At 42.9% G+C, this 21,096-nt stretch overlaps 2 protein-coding genes across 2 annotated transcripts in view; one reads left to right on the top strand and one right to left on the bottom strand.

Annotated features, from left to right (window-relative positions):
- GALNT1 (polypeptide N-acetylgalactosaminyltransferase 1) overlaps nucleotides 1-21,096 on the top strand; it is a 164,126-nt gene that overhangs the window by 15,498 nt on the left and 127,532 nt on the right. The gene's annotated exons all lie outside the window — the stretch shown is intronic.
- The window catches only part of INO80C (INO80 complex subunit C), a 31,178-nt gene continuing 18,029 nt past the window's right edge, over nucleotides 7,948-21,096 (bottom strand). Inside the window, exons 2-5 of the mRNA XM_040548977.1 lie at nucleotides 18,214-18,324; nucleotides 15,248-15,359; nucleotides 13,430-13,497; nucleotides 7,948-8,662 (exon numbers count right to left, since the gene is read on the bottom strand). Coding sequence (XP_040404911.1) covers nucleotides 8,531-8,662; nucleotides 13,430-13,497; nucleotides 15,248-15,359; nucleotides 18,214-18,324 — 423 coding nt within the window. The 3' untranslated portion in view covers nucleotides 7,948-8,530. The remainder of the gene's footprint in view (nucleotides 8,663-13,429; nucleotides 13,498-15,247; nucleotides 15,360-18,213; nucleotides 18,325-21,096) is intronic.

Raw genomic sequence — 21,096 nt, 5'->3', positions numbered from 1 at the left:
AAGGGATCCCAACCGCTTGGCTTCCCTGCCCTCTAATTTCACACCATTGGCTCCAGTGTCCCAGCACCGGAGCAGCCAGGTGACAAGCTGCTCACCTATACAGCGACCAAAATCTTTTCGCACATCTCGTAGCTCACGCTGGTATAGGGTTCGGGTAGTTACTGTTGACTTACTGACATCCTCATCCTCATCTTCATCCTCCTGCACACTTGATGGCCCAGCCTCGTCTTCTCCACACCCAGACTTAGCAGAAGACTGTCTGCGTTCTAAACGACCTGAGTCTCTACACCATTTTTTCACCTTTTCTACAGGGGCAACTTGCACTGCTACAGCTCACCTCTCCGACCCAGCCACAGGGTCTGCCACAGGGGTTGGAGTACCCTCTGCAGGGGCAACTTGCACTGCTACAGTTCGTTTCTCTGACCCAGCCACAGGAGCTGGGACGGCTGCGGGAGCTGGAGCCGGGACGGCTGCGGGAGCTGGAACGGCTGCGGGAGCTGGAGCCGGGACAGCTGCGGGAGCTGGAGCTGGAACGGCTGCGGGAGCTGGAGCTGGAGTGGCTGCAGGAGCCGGGACTGGAACGGCCGCAGGGTCTGTCACTAGGTTGATAGTAGCATCAATTGCAGCTCGATAGGCACAAGCCAGACCCCAGCACGCCACAGTGATTTGTGTCACTTTGGAACTGCCAGAGTCATGACACCTTTTTTTCAAGCATTCTACCAGTTTTTTAGGATTTTGCAGTTTTTCAGGGGTGAATGTCCAAAACACTGGAGGTGCCCACTGCTCTAGAAACCTGCCCATATCCTCCCACACTCCCTGCCACTCGCAAATATCCCGCCTCAAGACAGATCTCCGGATGAGATTCCTAAATAGTTGTTTAACCTTAAACAAAACCTGAAGCGCATTCAGGAGACATAACAACAAGAACATGCTGGTCTGAGTATCCCAAGGATATTCAACATCTTGGAGAGCTACCGTAACTAGCTCGGGGGATAAGAGGGTGGTGAAGGAGGAAGGGAGAGTGAACAGGTAGGAAAAAATATCTTCCCCTGTCCCCTCCAGAGACTGACTCCCTGATGAAAAAAGGCAATAGGTGTAATTGCTAATAGTTTCTGAGATATGGTTTCCGAAGTATAGAGTCGACGACAGTGCTGAGTCCAAATACCAGGTTAGAGTCATGACCAGATACCTCATCATTTCATAAGCCATCGTTACACCACACAGTACCATAACAATCTTAAACCAGGGCCCGGAAAGGATGAACAGCACGACAGGGAGCACATACAGAAAGTAACTTGCTATAAAACTCAATTTGGGAAACAGGCACAGCAGACTTGAGATTAAGGCAATCAACATTGTGACTAGCAACTATTAAGCAGGTCGAATACTTATACCAATTTTAGTTTAACACACTCTGGTCAAATCTGTCGATATCTCAACCCTTCGAGTCCCACGTTGGGCGCCAAATGGACTGTTGTGGTTTAGCCCGGCTGGCAGTCAAACACCACACAGCCGTTCGCTCACCCTCCCCCCTCCCTCTCCGGGATGGGGGAGAGAAACGGGAAAGTGAAGCCTGTGAGTTGAGATAAAGACAGTTTATTAAGACAGGGAAAAGAATAACAACAATAATAATAATAATAATAATATTAATAGTAATAATGTGTACGAAATAAGTGATGCACAATGCAATTGCTCACCACCCGTTGACCGATGCCCAGCCTATCCCCGAGCAGCCGGCCCCCCCTCCACCCCGGCTAGCCACCCCTATATATTGTTCAGCATGATGTCAGATGGTATGGAATACCCCTTTGGCCAGTTTGGGTCAGCTGTCCTGGGTCTGTCCCCTCCCAGCTCCTGCTGCATCCCTAGCCTGCTCGCTAGCAGGACAGAGAGAGGCTGAAAAGTCCTTGGCTTGGTGTAAGCACTGCTCTACAACAATTAAAACATCAGCATGTTATCAGCGCTCTTCTCATTCTAATCCAAAACATAGCACCCTGCCAGCTACTAGGAGGAAAATTAACTCTGTCCTAACTGAAACCAGGACACTTATTTTTTTACAAAAGATATAAACACTCCTTAGTGGTGGTGGTGGGGTGGTTATTGCCCAAAGGCTCTGGAGAGGTCTGCATGTCCCCACGATGTTGTACCCAGGAAATGTGCAGGAAGGATGGGTTTTGCACTCTGTCCTTCAGAAGGACAAGTCAAGGCCTATGAAGAATTTGACTTCTGATTCACCATTAGATAAATCAGAAGGATGTGGAGATGGTGCTGAAATAAACTGTCTACAGATGGGGTTTCCCTGAGACCAGTGGGGTTTGATGTGCTGTTTCCCAAGGGTTATGAAAGCATGGGGTGAAGCCAGGGCACTACTTGGAACACTTCATATTTCACCAAAAGGGTGGTAACGACCCTCAGTTTACAAAGCTCACGGGAAGGGTTCATATAACACTGGAAATGAGTTGTTTGTATTTATTTCTTAGCTCTCATGTTTCGTGCAGCCTGGTACGAGACAAAGGGTGACAAACAAAAATTCTTGGTTGATAGATGCCAAAAATATCTGGCTGATTGTGCTTGGCCATTGGCTTCAGTAACAAAAGCCCATTTGACACAAGGGGAACAAGGTTGTGCCTATTTGCTGCAGTCACTTGGGCGCATGAGAACGATGGCAGGCATCGACTCTGCCTCACCAGCTCTGACACATCTCGCAGTTACGGTCCAGTTATGTTCTCTGTTCCAAATATAAACCCACCATAATGCCGTATTTGTGTTTCAGGGGATTAAGAATCACCCATAGAGTGATTTGGAAATGATTTCTCTTTGTTATACCACTTTCGCTTCGGCACCTGGCGAGGGAGGCAGCTGTAGTCGCAGGACAGGAGGTGCTCGCTCTGCAGCTGCCCTTGGCCGTCCCTGCAAGCAGTCATGGCCCGAAGGTTTCACACAATTAATCCCTCCATTTGGGTGGGGTCTCCCCTTCCCTCCCTTTTTATGAGCACGTGGGGATCCAGGTTACTTAGGCTGGAAGATGGATTTGGCCCAACAGACCAGTCCATTAAAAGAACCCTGATTTTGTACCCTTTCTTCTCTTAGTCATGAACCCGATAAGCTGATGCACAATATGCAGGCAGTATGTGCGTGTGTATGATGACCTCCTAGAACCATCTCCACCTCCCGGGAGTAAAACTGCTGTCCCTTAGGGTATAAATGGGGTCACAGCCAAAATTCAGACACTCCCCGTTACCCATTCTTCCCATTAAAGGGTAGGAAGCTGCCCTCAAGAACTCCACGATTTTATGCTGAGAACTTGCTTGCGTGTGATCTATGTTGGTACAGAAGTTTCTACATGAAGGTTACTTTTCTGGTTTTATGCCAACTGTACTTTGGTTCTGAGGCTTGCAGAGAAAAGTGATGCTGTTCACGTGTGCTGTGCATGGTTAGTGGCTTGCAAACAATTTCTTCATCTGAGAGAAGAGTAATTGTTGCATGTGAGATCTGGGACATCGATGAAAACTCCAGATAGCCCATGAACTGAGTGCAGTTGTGTGTGGTGCTGTGCTGGGTGTACCACTGTCAAGTGATAGCTGCAGCAGTCAGCGTGCAAGCAGCTGATGGGAGATATCGCCTGGAGAACGTGCTTGTGAACAGCAAGTGCACCCAACCTCAAAACCAACTTACCCAGCCTGCTTGTAAGTTTTTATGTAGCAATTACTGATTTTAGGCTACTGTGTCAGAGAAAGGGATGTTGCGTACTCAAGACGCGTGATCTCAAAGGTCTTAAACCATATGCAACTACACGAGCAATACTTAGCAGCAGTTTGTTAGTTGTTATTATTAGGTCTCCCAAGAGATTACTGCTATTGTTGACTGTAGGGTGTGATTTACAGTAGTGTAATCTTCGGAAAAGACTGGGTTCTGCGACGCTTCTCAGATAATAGTATTGCTTGACTTGGTTTTCTTACAGATACCAAATGGACTTAAAATGTTTCATTACATGAAGATATATTATTTTGTCACAGCCCGCCCACCCGGCAGAGAAAAGTGGTTTGTAATCAGGACACATGTACCAAAACGAGGAAAATAAGGGATTTCTGTGAATTCTAATAATGGTGGCATCATCATCCTAGAGTGATTGAAGTGCTCGGTAGTAATGCAGATACCACTTGGCTGTTCTTGTTTAAAAGAGCACAAAGTAGTTTTATTTATTTATTTTTTTTCCCCCAGAACCTAATGTCAGGTCTGTAGAAGTCTTCTTCCCTAAAGTGTTTCAGAAAATCTATGTGCTGTTTTGTCTGGGTATGTAAACCACATACATTAGAGACTGTAAGAGCCCTTAAAACCTGATGGTAAGTCTTCTAGTAATAAATTATAGTTGGATTAATTTATTAGCTTACCTAACTCCTTCAGGAAAAAATTATAACCATGCAGGGAATTTGAGCTTTTTTCTTAATGTGTTTACAAAAGTTTTTTAACCTTATACTAGTTCATTTTTACTTTGATATTTTTCACTAGTACAAAGTCCTCCTCCCTTTTGCTTACCTTCGTTCCCCTTGTACGTTGGGGGTTTTGACATTTACGGTTCCCTGTTGAAGGAGATGAAGGCACATCTCCCTGCACGTGCCTGCTGCCCCTGCCCCCTGGGGAAGGCCATACGTAGGACTCCACAGAGATCCAGGACGCTATGAGGGGAGAGAGCAGGGGAATACAGGACAGTGAAATGCAGAGTCTCCAACATGAGCTGGTGCAGGGCTTTTCTGAATTAAACTTAGCTGCTCTCCAGCACCTGGGGCCAAGGCCATCCCTCGCCCAGGCACAGCAGGGAAAGGCAGTGACAGGGAGCTCCCGTGGGGCCGCTGGACAGACCAGCAGGGAGCGAGCCCCAGAGATCCTGCTCTCGCATCTGCCAGAGGATGGGAAGGGTGGAAGCAGCGACCACGGCTGCTGGCAGAGCTTCGTTCCTCTCAGTTGCCCCCGGCGGGCCCCTTCCCTTGGGCCCTGGAGCACAGAGCACAGAGCTCTGGCCGTAGCAAAGCAGGCAGCAGAGCTGTGGTGGTTTTGCTGCCCTGGGCAGTCTGCTGCAGAGGCAGTTGCCTGCTTTGTTCTGGCTTAGAGAGCGGGCACAGTCACCCAAAACATGAGATAAATGCAAGCTACTGCAGTTGTTTTTTTTTTGTTTTAAAAAGCACCACTGTAACCTGCAGGCGAGCCCCATCTCTGGAGTCTCTGCTCTGTGTGTGGGGCATGTAGCTGCGCAGAAAAACAGGAGCTTGGCCCCAAGTGAACATCCTTCCTCTTTCCGAGGAACAGGACAGATGAGGCAAGGAAAGGCTTTCCACCCTCCAAAAAGAGTAAGGGTAGAGCTTTGCCAGTTGGACTGCATCCTGCTAGCCGCGAGCTCACTTCCCACTAGTGTGGGCCAGCCGTCTGTGGGAGCGCAGCATGCAGCTCCACGCTGCGACACCAACACCAGCGGGCTACGGGGTGAAGCCATCCGTGTCTGCAGTGTGCAACAGCCAGGTGATATTTCGCAGGTAATAATGTTTGTACATCGACCGACTGGTCCTTGCTGGGACTGCTGGCTTCCTGCTTTACCTGTGTGACACTGCTTTTAGCCTCAATATATTCCCCCCCAGGTCTGAAATGGCATTTGGCACTGCTTCTCCTTTCAAATGCCTTTCTTTCGTCCTCTTTGCAATTTAAACCCAACACCTTTCATTTATGTTTGTCTAGATAAGGTCCTGTAAGTACTTTTAAATATGAATGTACTTCTCAATTTTCAGTGCTTCCAAAGCGGGGAGTAACACATACTTCAAAAATACTCCGTGGCACAGATATCCACATTTTCTGCTATACACAGCAAGGCTGGTGTTGCTCAGTTCTCTGATAGAAGCCATTGATGAGAGCAGCAGGCCCAAAAGAACCCAGTTGTACTGATCAACATTGCACGCGCTGGCTACTAGATCTTTTCTGTCCTCAGTTTCCTGATAAAACAAGTACATTTTAATTGTTCCGCATCGTAAACTGCTGTTGATCGGGGTAATGCTGCACGATTCTCACGGCTGCCTTCCATCACTTTTGGTGTGACTTCCACACAGCCTAGTAAATGGGGTACCACAAACTAAGAAACAGAAAAGGGCCAGTAGCAGACAAAGGAAAAAACAAGGAAGGAAAAGGGTATCCAGTAGCCACTGCGTGGCTAGAAAGCAGTGAGAGAGGAGTCATTAATGTTTGTGCTAAACCTAAGCCATTATTTACTTTTCTGATGCTGACTTACTCACTAAGACACTTAGGTTTTGAAAATGGAATGCATAAACACTGCTCAGAAGAAATTAGCTGAGAAAAGTAACACCTCCACGTGCAGTGCGGGAATGCCTGAAGCACTTCTGATAGCGAGGGAGCCTGTGCTCCTAGGCAGTCATTCCCAAAGAATTTTAAAAATATTTGTGGGAGAGAACAAGCGAGTTGAAATCTGACTTTCTAAGCTGGTGTCTGCTTATTTAAAGCAAAAGTGATCTTAGAGCAGTTCTACATGTTTTCTTTTCCTATCAACGTTCAGCTTATCTTATAAACACATCTTCAGTACGTACAGTAAGCTAGAACAGCCATTCTAAAACTCGGATACAAAGAGAATGTGGCTTGGATGCTTACTGGCATGAAGAGAGATATCCTGTCCTATTATTTTTTGTTCTGTGATACAGTTATAGCATTATCTGATATCCAGGGCTTTGAAGGATCTATTGTAAGCATGTCAAAGACTTTTAAAATTACTTTGTTTTTGTAAATATTAGATCACAAAAACTGAGGAATGAGTCCTTCATGCATTCACTGAACAATGTACCCCATTGTTAAGTGATTTTTCCTGTTTTGGAGCTGAAATTAAACTAGCGTTAATAATACCCTGCGTATTTATTCTTTCAATGAGAAAATATCTGTTCCAATAATTATCATTCCTATCGAAATGTGCATTCAAGATGCAGCTTAGGCGTTAGCTAGTCACCACGGTGTGCTCCTTGTGCACTCAGAGGAGAGGTGATCTTGTGCAATCCCCCTGTCCTTGGTGGAGCCTGGGTGAGGTGAGGATGTCTGTGTTTGCTGGTGATCGGTGTCTCACCCCCCCAGCAACCCAGACGGTCTCATGCTAACGAGCTATGGGACGGGTCTGCCATGAAGCACTTGGCAGCTCTGTGCACAGCAGAAGAGCATCCCCACGGCAAGTGGTAACTCACCTGGGGGCCTTTCCGGCCCACCGGCTCACGGAGCTGAGTGAGGCTCGCGCTGCAGCTACAGGTTGGCGGTGGGGTACGCGAGTGATGGCACAGGCTGCGGGTTGGAGGCTAGCGATGGCTGACGCTGAACTTGGAGTCCACATTAAGAATGCAAACTTGACAGAAGCTAGGCTGAGGCAAAGGTGGAGAAGAGGGAGGGAGGAAAACAAATCAGCAGCTTGTCCTAAGGAAGAGGACAAAAAGAATGGATAGAATAAACTCTGCCCACTTCTCCCTAAGCTTAGTTTCAGAAAATCATGATCATTTCTGATGTCAGGAAGTAGTTGTCAACCCCCCCAGCAAGAGCCTGAACCCTTCTTTGTTCTCCTTCCTCTGAAAGGTGACAGCCCTCAGTTGCTATCGCATACTCTCCTGGTACCTCACACTGCAAAGGTCAGTGTCCTCGCCTAGGGGGTCTTGCCTTGATGAAGACCATCTGGGTGTCAGAATGTCACTGGGCAGTGGAATTCATGCTTTTATAGCATCTTTTTATTAAAAAAAAAAAGTCTGGGAAATAAGTGCTTTTTTGTACTGATTAGTAATAATAATTATGTACTAACTAGCAGAGGCAGAAGAACAGTTGGGTTGTGGAATGAAGTACTCAGAAGTATAAAGTATCACACTTAAGAGTTACACAGTGATTTGGTTTGGTTCCGTTATACATACTTCTTAAGATATTTTAAACCACGTTTGAGTCCAACTTTATTTATGCTGACATTACTCCAGTGTAAATATTTGTGTGAAGCTGTTCACTTCCACAGTGGTCAGTACCACTAGCAGTCATTGTGATAGCAGCACTTGGTATTTTAACTTCCATTTTTACAGGTGGGACAGACTTCTTCATAGACAAGTGGCAAGCACATCTGCAAGGCAGGTTTGGAAGCTGCGATATCTTAGTACCTTTCCCTTTATTCATATGGCCGTTTCTTCTTCTGAGCCAGAGCAGTACATAAAACATATAGGGTAGGGATGAAATCCTTTCTCTAAATAAATTGATGTAACTTGGACATTATGGTGCCGATCTATATCCTTAAGGTCTAAGTTATTCTGTTCACCAAACCAAATTGCTTACAAATTGGCAAACCAACAAATACAAGTATTTATCCAAATTAAAACCGTATGTTCATTCAAACCCATGTATCATCAACTACTTCCAGATGTAAATATCCATGGAGAGTTTTAAAGAACCTCAATCCTGCAGGCAGTTTCCGTCGTGATTCTCAAAACTAGAGCCATTCAGGAATGATACGCAACAATATTTGGTCCTTTCAGGAAACAATGCTTGTTGCCTTCCTTAGAGCCAGGTATCCTGTAACCACATCTGAAGGGAGCATCCGAATATAAGCAAATTCTTCAATAGTACTAAATCTCAGCTTGCTCTGGGGATCTGTGTAATTTGCCTGAAAAAGAAACAATGGCAAAGATACTATTCAAAGAAAATCTCAAAATGGAATATTAAAAAAGCATCAAATTGTAAGACCAAAAACTACCGGGCTGCTTTTTGCAGGAACAGCACTGCTGTTCTACCACGTGACCAAAAGTTTCTAATGTTTTTTTTCCTCCTCATGTCAAAACTTATGAGCAGTTAACAGACCCCTATAAAATCACATTAGAAATGCATTAAACATCACAGAGGGCTAGAATAGTCTCATACAAAACACGGTGCAAAAGGAATTCCACAACTCTCAAAACTCACCCTAGCAACTCTGTGCCTTGTGCAGGCTCTCACGAGGCAGCTCTCCAAACTGTCAGGCTGCTGCCAATAAATTACCCAACAAAGAGGTTGAATTATGGGTGCTCAGATAGCTTTGGACTGATTCTCTCTTCCTGCATACAACTTAGTTTTTAATTTACTTTAAAGTGGTTGTTGAAGCAAGGGAGTCTCAGCTTATGGCTCTGTGACTGAACTGATAAGAAATTTGAGCGGAACATTTTGCTTTGCTGCCGACGCCTGCTTTCAGGATAGCAGCCTGGCCAGCGAGCCCTGGGCAAGGCTCGTATCCTCTGCTACGTTTGGGTCTCGGGTGCCTGGGAGCGCTGCCAACCTCCTTCCATCCTCTCCCCTTCCCTGTTGCTACAGAAACCTTGAGCTCGCACTAGCCCAGGGGCAGCAGAGGAGGCTGGGCTGAAGAAGGCCCGCTTCAGGGTAGCCTCCTCTCCAGGAGGCTTCAGCCTCCAGGGCAGTCACAGCACGCCAGCGTTATTCCCAAGTGCCTGCCAAGGCTCTGAGAGCGTCCTGTGTAACAGGAGGTGGTGGCAGGCTGCAAGGCACGGGCAGCTGCACTCTCTTGAGACACCGCTACCCAAGCAGAAAAGGCCAGGAAGGCCTGGAGCATTCCTCCCATCCACAGAGTTAAAGCATAGAGCCCTCTACCACTTTTATGTTGGAAAGGATCTGTTCAGCCATGGTAACAATCCACTTAATGATCTGGCCTGATAAGACTTAGAAGAAAATTAAGTGTTGTTTATAGCTTGACTCTTTACAAAGAAATGCTACAAGGTTAATTAAATGTAATCAGCTAACAGTTAGGCCATCAATTCATTTTCAAATAAATGGCAAAGTTAGGACATTAGGAGTAAATTTATCCCTGGTGGTAACTTTATGTCTACACCAGGTATACATTTATTTTTATTTCACACTTTAAATTTGGCCTTATGTACCTAAGGAAAAGCTGACCAAGTAGAAAGCTTCTCAAATGTGTGGGATTCTGTAATAAACTAGACAAACAATATCTGCAATGCGTGTTGCGCATCAACCTAGGTGAAAAAAATTATGTTAGTTCTGAAAGTTCGTATTGGGCTGTACTGCCTGCGCACACTGATGTATGGTAACTAACACAGCGAGTGTCAGTAATTTATGCTAGGCCTTCAGACTGAAAACAAACTTACCCCTACTTCAGCAGTAACTGAAACAGATTAGAAAAGTGAAGGTGATTTTGCAAAGAAGGAGCTCTGTCATATTTAGAAACTAAGTCAAAGGCCACAGATGCATGTTCTTCAAATACAATAATTCAGTTATTTGAAGTTTTTTTTTAATCTGTTTTACATTAAATTACTTTATTTTGCATGTTAATATAACTAAATACTCATCTTGTAACTTTGGAAATAATACTTTTATTTTGCAGTGTCAATATAGTAGATAATAGCTTTTGAGTTCTGGGCTGCCTTACAGAGATAAATTGGCTGCTCTGCTTAGACCATTGGTAAATTTAATTCCATTCGTATTACACAGAGAAAGAGAAGAGAATCAATAGAATTTAATTGTGGCAGTTAATATAACTGCAGATATACTGATGAGAGTGTTTTAATACACTTCTCTTTTTTTGTACCTGCTAGACCATTTAATTCTTCCCTAAATGAGTAATGCTAAGGAATTTATTTTACTTTTATTTTTTTTCATGCAGACTCCAGCATCTCCATACAAAATATATTCTTACACAAATGCTTTCAGATTTTAAACAGAAAATACAGGGGTGTTTTTCTTATACTCGTTTTCTGAAATATTCTATTACCCCACACATCTTCCTAGCAGGGAATAATTATGAAAATAAGCTCAGTTCTTCTCAGGCAACATTTCAGGATCAGCCATTTAGAGGACACGCTGCCTCAGTTATCTTTTTTAATATAAAAGATTATTTTAAACATGGTATTTTTATCGTAGTCTGGAGCAACGTCACAGGCCAGGTAAAATAGGGAACGAGCCACAGTGCGATTAGAGGATGGAAAATTTTAAAAAGTTGAAAGACCAGGGAAAAAAGGAAACAACAAAAGCAGCACTGAATAGAATCTTAGAGAACGGAGGTTATTTATACTGAGCTAGAATAGTTAAAGTACATAAATCACTGATGGAAAGGAGGAGCTGGCAAAGAAAAACTGAGGAGCTGACAGGGTAAGCCGTCTTCCAGTGGCTGAACAACCCCTTAGCTGGGAGGGACACAGTCTTCACCGACACCTATCACCTGCATCATCATCTCGCTGTAGTTGCACTGACGGACTAGTTTTGAGATGCTGGTGCTGGAATGATTGTTTGGTTCCTTGGAGGTGGGACTGAGACAAGGACTTATGCTGTTATGCCTTCTGCCCCTCGTTAGACCTTCAGAGGTCAGTGCTGTCGCTGCAACTCTATCAGCAGCTGTTGTGAACACCACTAACACTTGCAGAGCAACTCTTTAAGGGTTGCAGAGGAAAGAGATGAACACCATTGAGTGACTCTGTCTGGATTTTTTGCTATTCTGGTGAAATCTCCTCATTATTATTTCACATATCCACCTACCCTCCCTCCCTCCATCTGCTGCATCTTCATACAGAGTAGGGGTACTGAATGCAGGGTGCCTCATTCAACTGACCCCTGCTCCTTGTCTGAAAACGAGGTGCTGTTAAAACAAAACAGTACTCTTCTGAGTACGAGACAGTAAGTCTGCCTGGCTGGAGGGAGTTATTCTCCCTGGGTTTGTGAGCAATCTCTTCCATTTTCTGTTTACCAGTTCATCTGCAAGGGAGATTTTGCTTTCTCATTCCCTCTTGAACACTGTAGGTTACCAGCCTCGATGCAAGCTACCCACTCCACTTCCTAATCATGCTCAAGAGCACAGCTGGGAACATGCCACCTCCTAGGTGCCTTTTCTAAATGCATTACTTAAAAAATAAAAAAGTCTAAGAAAGTAGATGTTGTCAAATGAAGAACTCAAATGTTAGGACTTGCAGGATTACAGCTGGCTCTGTAGCTGTTCTTTGATCCCTTGCACTGTGTATCCACTATCAGGCAGTTCTTAATTAAGTGCTCACCCATTGTTTTCCCAACATGGACATTCATCTAATTCAGTACACAGAATGCAAGGTGCTCACTTAGCGAGAACGTGTTTAATCCTTTGTTTTATCCCCACTAATGTCATGTAGTGAGTATTCCTAGCTGATGCACATTGCTAAAACCTCACTCTCAAGATAGAATTGTTAATCTTCTGAGAGCTTTTTTGTGTTAGCCTGCAGCAACATAACACTTTTATATTTACAGGCACCTCTATGAGGTGGTATCATCCCTGTGAGGTGGGATACTGCCCTATGGATTCAACTGGGGGAAGGGACCCAGAAATTCCGTCTTAAGGCTATTTGAAGTTACAGAGTTTTCAATATTGTAGTTATGTAGTATAGCCACTACTTAACACTTTCCGTAGTCCCAAATGCAACCTTCCCATTCATTTCCATTGCAACAAACTCATACAAGCTTCTGCAAAATAAATCACTAAAGGGATCTGAACATGAGCGCTCACAAAATGAAGTTATGCTGTTACCAACACCTGTTTTGTTTTAAGTAAAATTATTCATGTCACATAGGAACAGTGTCAGCAGCAGATACAAAAATTTTGTTGGGCAGAACTCAATGACTTTACTCATGTTTTGTGCCAACAGAATCTTTTGGGAATTCAGGTGCCAAATTGTAACTACCAAGACTTCTGGAGCATGTGCAAACCATAACTAAGTCAAATGTGTTTTTTTTTTTAACAAAACCATGTTAAAGAGCCCATCTGTGACACACAGGCTATGCATCTGCCAAACACCAAGTTCCAGCTCTGCAGCATGGGGATATTCTAAATTCTCAGAAGTCCATGCCAAGTGTTTGTCTCAGGCTGATGTGTTTGAGCGAAAGTTTGAGAGTAACATTTTTTTTTAGCCTGGGCCAATCAATATAATTTTGCCTAATCTCATTCTTGGAGGTTGCTGAACCATCTTCTTTTTGAAATTTTCCCTACAAGATATAATGAAAAAAGAACAGCCTCAGACAAACATTCAGCATGGAAAGTTTCAGACTGTGCGGTTAAAGCTTGGTAAAGTTAGAAGTGAGGGAAACTGTGGGCCACCAGCTTTCACTGTAACAAAGTAAGAGTCGAGAATGATGGGGACCAGTGCAGACTCCCAAGTTGGGGAAGTGGTGTGATAGGAGGCACCTGGCAGGACAAGGTATTTAAGCCGTCCTGGCATCTATTACGATCCCGAGGACTTTGTGATGTAGGGACAGTACTGGGGGCTCGGCCGTAAATCACAGGGCAACTATTAAGTGCGAGGCTGAATGGGAGCCTCAGCATGCACATTTTTTCCAGAAGCATGTACCAGGTTTATTTCGTTGTGGAAAGCGAGATGCCAATTTTGAAGAGAAAAAATAAGATACTTACTGGAAGTCCTGAAATATCGGAATATTTCTTGGCAGGCTTAAAGGATGGAGGAGCATCAATACTAAAATCTAGAGAGAAACAAAGGGATAAGTTCAGTGTGCTACATAAATTTTAAAAGGACAACACAAAATGTAAAGAGGTAGCAAATACTTATTTAAAACCGGCTTTACTTTCTGAGGTCTTTATTAACTAGGAACATTAAGGCAAAGAACTATGAAGCAGAATTACCTCTGAAAACATTTAGCCTGCTAGCACTGTAAACAACAGCCTGTTTCTGCTCACCTCACTAGACCAAGAATTCAGTAAACAGAACTGCCCTCCCTAAAAGGAAAAATGCAAGAGAGCTATTTGAAATGTGCTGATTTCCTCCAAGTCTTAATGAATTCCCTCAGTTATTTGCAAAGAATAGCCATTACTGTACACATGCTGTATGTTAAGACCAGGAAGCATCGTTCAAGATTGCTTTTCTGGATTATACTATTTCAGAAAAGCAAAGTAATCTTTTAAATCAAGTAAATCTTTAAGCATGTACCACTTTAAGCCCAGTCAATGACCTAGAAAACTGTCTGAATGTTTAAATTAACTGATGGAAACTGCTGTTCTGTGGTGCCCTTTAGATACCAAGTCTCATTCATTTATGAGATACAACTTTTTAAAATATGACTGGTACATTTAAATTGCTAAATCCCCAAATTTCAATGTTTACAAAAATGTCTTGTACCTGGATCATTTCTCTCCTCCCTCCTGATCTCCCTTGTACCTCATCCAGCTGCTACAATAAACTGAAATGCTCCCTCCATATCAAATGTTTAAATCTTACTCCCATAATTCAAAAAAAACTAATGCCACAGACGGCTGTTTTTAAATGCACAACTGAATTTCCTTTGCCACCATCTTAAAAAAAAAGCCTTTAAATTTACTGTTGCAAATAAAACCTAAATAGAAATAGCAATGTCAACAGATTGTTGGTTACAATAGCCAGCCACACACAGTAGCCTGCATTTTCTCTAACAGATGCATCTAAAATGCTTCCAAAAATGACAAGTTATTTTTGCATAAAGCAAAATGTATATTTAAAAAAAAAAAGTATATTCATATGATCAATTCTGAGATGCCTAAGTAAAGTTCTGAGTTGCTTAAGTAAAATCTGAGGATCAAATTCTGCCTCCAGCTACGTTCAATAGTACCCTACTTTACGAGTCATCTTGAAGTACGTCGAGATTAAGAGCACTGCTGTAGCTCAGTCCTGTCGACATATGCAAGCTCGCTGTAATCTGGAGCACTAATAGTGTAGTTTCAGCTGTGCTGAACTAAGTAAGGGATGTAGGACTTAAGTCTCCCAAGAATCTGGGATAAGGAGCTGGATAGGAAGCTTGGGCTGAGGACTCCGCTACTGCAGGGATGTGGCTAGCAGAATCTCACTTGAAAACAGCTCCCATACAGCTAATGAAGCAGCAGCCACCACACCTTCAGGAGACAAATGGGCTGTATGCAGAGGAGGTGGCTCCTTAGCAGTGAAGAGGTGACAAAAACCTGACAGGAATAAGGAGTTTCTGACTTGGTTCCGGTAAATACAATTCCTTCATAGAACTCCCTCCCCAGATGTATCCAAACTTTTTCATGGCACTCCAAATTATGTGTCCCCCTACTTTCTGCTTGGCACTGGTGAGTGTGGTTGGGTGTCCTGAATGTCCCACTGGACCCTGTTCAAACAGGATATTGCATGCACTGATGCAATAATTTAGGTTTGTTTTAAAGAAAGTTATTTGTATGGATTTTATTATTTATAAATACATGCAAAGCATCTAAGCAGCTTACAGCTAGGATCATTTAGTTGCCATGGCAATGCCCTTTCAGAAGCAAGAATTTGTTTTAGGTTCTTCCAAGTTCTGTTCTTCTTGCCAGCTGCTGCTCCACCAATGCCGGAGTGCTAGAATTAAAAATATGGTGTTCAGAGAAAAAATAAATAAAGAATACTATTTCAGAGCATGACACTTCTACTTTATAGTCTTTCTGATACATCTCCTCTTGTCATGAACTGTTCCTTATCCTCACTTATTTCATCAACAGGCTAATATACTGAACACTTAATCTTGGTCGCAAGAAAAACAAAGCGTTTTGGACTGTGTCAAAGCTACTATGTTTAGGATTAACTGAAGGAAATGAAAATCTGCTTTTTACATGGAAATAGAAAACCTATGTGGTTAGGTTTAGCCTGAGATTACAGGATTCTGAACGTCCTTCCCATCATATTAGAACTTATTACTATGGAGTTATGTCTAAAATTGTGATTACACGGCTCAATTTTCTCTCTCCTTTTTATGGCATACTACAGGTGCAGCTCTAGCTCTTGTGAGTTATCTGTGACTGTGGAAAACACAACTGATCTTGCAAAACGTAATGAATACTATGAGAAGCTTTCTGGAAATTTTATTTTTCTTTCAAATGACGGAAGACAAGAATAGAAAAGAAGTAATAAATAGAATGTTGGCTGCCAAGACAATTTTACATTTTGAAAGCTACGCTAACAGAAGGCTTGCTACAGGTACTATAATGGTAGTTTCACTTATCAAATGGGATTGCTACAGGGTAATTTATTTATGTCCCTCCAGAGACAGAAGATGCACAATATACTGTACTACTTCTAAATGATCAAAGGACACAGATTTACAGCTTCACTTCAGAACAGAAACTGTTCTTGGAATTGGGGAGTTGTTATCTCTGTTAGTAATTACTACCTGACACATCAGTCTCATCAAAACCCAGCAAAGTTCTGCTAACACACTTCTGCTGTGATTCGTTTATAAATTAGGCTGCTGTATTGCTGAGAATGATAGCAGAAGGGATTCAACGAGAAAGCTTTTTTTCCATAGACGTAAGATATATTCAGAAAAGATGCTCATAAGCTTATGATGTTATCAGTTTTTGGCAATGCACATCCGATACAGAAAGTACATGCAAATGTTTGCTCTGAGAGCAACATCTTAGTAATCTATAGATCATTGCAAATAGAGACTGCTGGAACATGAGATGGAAACAGATGTACTACCATGTTGATAATTCAAATTCATTGCATGAATTTTTCCCCAAATCACTGAATAACGATTTTTTTTCAGTCATCTGTTTTTTCGAAAGCTGGTCTTTAGGGCCTGATCTGAAGCCCAGTGAAGCTGAGAGGAAGCGTCCACCTGACCTCAGCAGGACATGGATCAGACACACAGTTTTGCTACTGGTTTGATTCTCTTTGCCTTAATGAGAAAAAAAGGAGGCACTGTCCTCCGTACAGTTAACTACAAGTCAGTGTTTGCAGAGTGATCTACAGAAGGTATCTGTGTCTGTTAGGGGTATGGGTGAGGCCAGTAAGAAGGAAGCACATTAAGAGATGCATGTTACTTGATTTATTTTCTTCCATTTAAGGCACATTGGGCTGGAAGGATGCAGAAAGTCATCCAAGTTACTGCTACCAGTTCATACAGACAAAAAGCTAGTAAAATATCAATACATTTCTTCTCAAATTAGCTACTGTATTGGGGAGGATAATTTAATGTTACTATAACTGCCTGTTATTTCTGCAGCAGTTGTCAAGGGCCTTGTACATTCGTTATCATCTCAAGCATGCAGACATTAGTATTGCCTCTTTGGAAATGGTGATGTCCCTCTAAGAAAAGATGGATAGCAGGCCTTATGGCTATTTAAATCCTATAAGGAAGCTACATGGAGTGCCCCTGGGCACAAGTGGAGATTTTCCAGTAAGCCCTGTTTCTCAAAGATGCTGGTGCTCACTGGAGAGTTAGAGCAAGCCAAGTATGCAGTTGTTTCTTTGAATGCTCCTCTTGTCCTCTTGTGCAAAGCAGACATAGAGCAACTTGAAAGTCAGAGATGAATTTTACCCCCCCCGCCAAACCCTTGCTTAGTGAGCGGTGCGATGCCTGATTACTCAGGTTTTATGCTGCGGGATATTGTCTCTTATTCATACAAAATTAAATCTGGGATAAAATCCTACTTTCTAAGTACTGGCTTAGGACCAGCAGTCTGAGAAGTTTGCTTGCCTAGAAAGCATTTGTACAGTGTGCCAATGAGTTGGCCCTGGCAGAGCGAGATATTAAAAACAAACCCAGCAGTGATAGCACCACTAGCTCTAGTCTTCCTTCAACTTCTCCCCCAATTTAAATCTCACATTGTTTTAGCTGCCTGTATTTCATCAGTTGTCAGGGTTTTCATGACTTCTGAATGCCGGAAGGCGAAGCTTCTGGGGAGCACAGAGTGTTTGCTTCTGAATCTAGCAATTACTGCAAGCGCAGACACCGCAGGTCTGCTGTCGTTTCAGGGACTGGGAGAAGAGCAAAATGCCAGCTGCTAATGACTGTGTGGCTGACTTTTAGTTCAACTATTTTGCAACCTCCCTTGGCTAGGAACTGGGAGATGGGATTCCTACATTTACATGGGTATAAATAGTGCCTTTCTAGCTCTGTTAGTTTGTCAGGTACTGCACCATAAAACTTCTGCACATACCTTGATCTACCAGGTTCTCTGGCTCTGTTCCACAATTTAATATAATGGTTCTCCCTCTGGATGAGTGCCATTTTCGTGTTATAATATAATGTGCACATCAGACCATAGCGTGGCATGGACTTGAGGTCACTTTCTTCAGAACTGCCGATCTTTTATTTGGCTGTTAACCTGACTTTCTTAATATTTACATTAGCAATATGGTTAAATAGAAATCTAGCTAGGGTTTTATTTGAAGAGTTTGGAATTTCAAATTGTTAAAATAATATACTTACAATGAATTTTGGATCTTTAAATGGTAATGGCTTGACGGCTGTTTCCACTGATCCTGTGCTGGAGTCTGTGTTCAGAAATTTATTTTCATTCATGGCCTCTCCACCTGCACTCTGAAGAAAGAATTCAGTCTTACTGCTTGTTACTCTGAGCAACTTTAACCAGAGACTGAGCCATTTGCTTTATTACCTACCTGTTGCCTGTTTAGCTTTTCTGTCTCTTTTGAATCTTTAAAGATGCCAGCAGCAGGGAAGCATGAAACAAAGTATTTGTCAAGCAATTTACAGCTGACACACAAAGAGGAGGAGGGGAAAAGAGTGGCTAAAGCTTACTGAATAAAAACAGCATCAGTCTCATTTCAGAATTAATGAAAGCCCTCTCTATTAAGTGCAAGACAGCATATGAAACCAGAAACAGCAGAAGTGTGCACTGGGTTTGTTTCAGAGTGTTCAGTAATAAAACGTTAACAGTAATAAAGAGAATAAGGTTTATAAAAAGTTGTTTCTTTTCAAGGCTCTGCAGAATAACTGAAGAATCAGTTTATTCTCCATCCTTGACTTCAGTCATGCTTGAGTGAGGATTGAGGGGAAAAAAGATTTTATTATGTATATCATTTTTTTATATACAAACCTCACGAAATCTACATGGGTACTGGTTGGTGTTTTCTAGGCTTTTCTTTATGGTTTATTTGTTTAGCAGGAAAAACAGTGGGAGAATGTGTGTGTGTGTGTGATTGGAAAGCTCAGAAAGTCGTGCGGTGGTCCAACCAATTTCTGATAGTTCTGCATGGCTGACTCAATGTGTGTTTTTGTTTGTTTGCTTTGTTTTCGTGCCCTCAGTCTCCACGCTAACCAGAACTACCCCTCTGTACATACACCAGTGCGCCTAGTGAAATCCTGATCTATGCTGAAGCCAAGGAGAACTTTGCCATGGAGGCAACAGTAGTTCAATCAACAGGACTTCATACTTCAATTCTTTTGTCTTGAGGAACAAAAAGCTTTGCTAAAAGCTAGATCAGTATTTACTGAACAGATGGTTAAAATGTTTCTCCACTTTACCTTCAGATGGGTAATACTTATAACAAAAAATGTTTTCCTGTGAAAACCTGCATTGTAAAACCTTCTGTGTTGATATATATACTCTTTCAAGTAGGAGGAAAAAAAGGATCATTATTATTACTGAATTACAGGAGTACCCCTAGAATTCGAGACTATATAGCAAAGGCCTTGAGCCAGCATATCTTCTCCACGTGATTACAAGGGAAGTGTTTGTGTTCGCAACTACATGCACAAGTAATTACAGGATTAGGAACCCTGCAAGCTGAGCTCTACTTTGGGGAACTACCAGTTAATTCTACATTGCCTGTTTTTAACATAGCAAAGAGAGGTCGTAAACATTCAAAGTAAAGACGTTTTTAAGTAAAATAGCCACATTTCTAATGCCTTATTAAAGTAAAATCTATGAATAGGGATGATCTGTTTTCAAAACCATGGTCAGTCCTCTGTAAACCCATACTACAGGGGATACTGTCGCAATAACATCAGTGAAAGCAACACTGAAGTCTGTAGCTTAAGCAAGACTCTTCCCTTGCTAAAGACAGTATCAAAAGGCAATGGCTGTCACAGAAACAAAAGAAATGCAGATGGATGTTTAGAAACATGTGCATTACGTGACAGCAAGCAGAGAAAATACTGTCTTAAGCGACCCTGAACAGAATGACTTTATACAATGAATTGCTTGGTTTCAAACTACATTCTTGCACATGCATGCTCCCAGCACTTTGGATTTCAGCAGCTGACATTACCCTACAATTAATCTTGAGAAAGACAAGGCTTGAGATACGAGATTATTTTTGATGAATAAATTATCTCTGATACTGTTCATTATCAGTGTAAATTCTGTAACTGGAGGAGTCGGTACTCACAGTTACTCTTCAAAGTGTTCTCTCCTTTAATTTGGTACCATTTGGTCAGTCTTACACCAATCCTACGGTTTCTGATAAATTACTTCATCGCTTTCACCCCTTCAATGATCTTCTACATATTCTGTTTATGAACAGGCTTTGAGCAGCATTTGAACAATTTCTCCTAACAGTATCTAGTATTTGGGGACAGAGCAACTAGAAATGAATAAACAGCAAAGGGCAAGAAGCTTCCTTATACACACAGGCCTTAATTTCTGCAGCTGGGTACACATTTACATATTACACTCGCTGTCCTCAGTGGGCTTTTCTCTGTGGATTGAGTGCTAAGCTTGCTGGCTTGCTGGGAAGGAAAGTAAGGAACTGCTCCTGGCAGGACAATTCATTTATGTAAATTCTACACGTAGTTTCTCTTCCGGACTAGCCCCTAAGGATTTCAGGTATTAGAGTCGGGGTAACTCACGGTGCTGGCCACAAGTTCTGGATTTTGTTTGTGCACGGAAGCAGAGGCAGCGGGCTCCGGAGCAGCAGCTGCTGCTTTCGTGGGCCCCACAAATACCCAAGTCATCCTCCGGTCCCACGGGGGCACACAGAAAGCAGCAGCTACGGGATCTCCCCTGGATACTTTGAGTGGTGGTGGCCTCTCCAAGGCAGAGAGGGCAGGTGTAGGCATACCACTGTTGTATGCAATTGATGGCAAACTGGGGAGCCCGGTGGCAGACTGAGAAGCAAATAAGATTGAGTACTGTGATCCCAGTTACATGCAGGGAACTGAGATAAAAGCCATGCTGCAGAGGCATGCCAGTTCGCTCAGTCAGCACGGCTTGTATGAAAGCTCTGATTTACAGCGGTAGCACTATGGATGAGAGATACTCAGCTAATGTGCTCTTCTTTGTAGAAAAACATTGAAGGGTTCGGCAGGAGCACTGCTTCCAGAATAACAGACTGCTGCACAGAGGAGTGA

The sequence above is a fragment of the Cygnus olor genome, chromosome 2 (assembly GCF_009769625.2).
Source record: "Cygnus olor isolate bCygOlo1 chromosome 2, bCygOlo1.pri.v2, whole genome shotgun sequence".
NCBI lineage: Eukaryota > Metazoa > Chordata > Aves > Anseriformes > Anatidae > Cygnus > Cygnus olor.
Note: the sequence above shows the minus strand (reverse complement) of the source record. Positions and strands in the feature narration are given on the sequence as shown.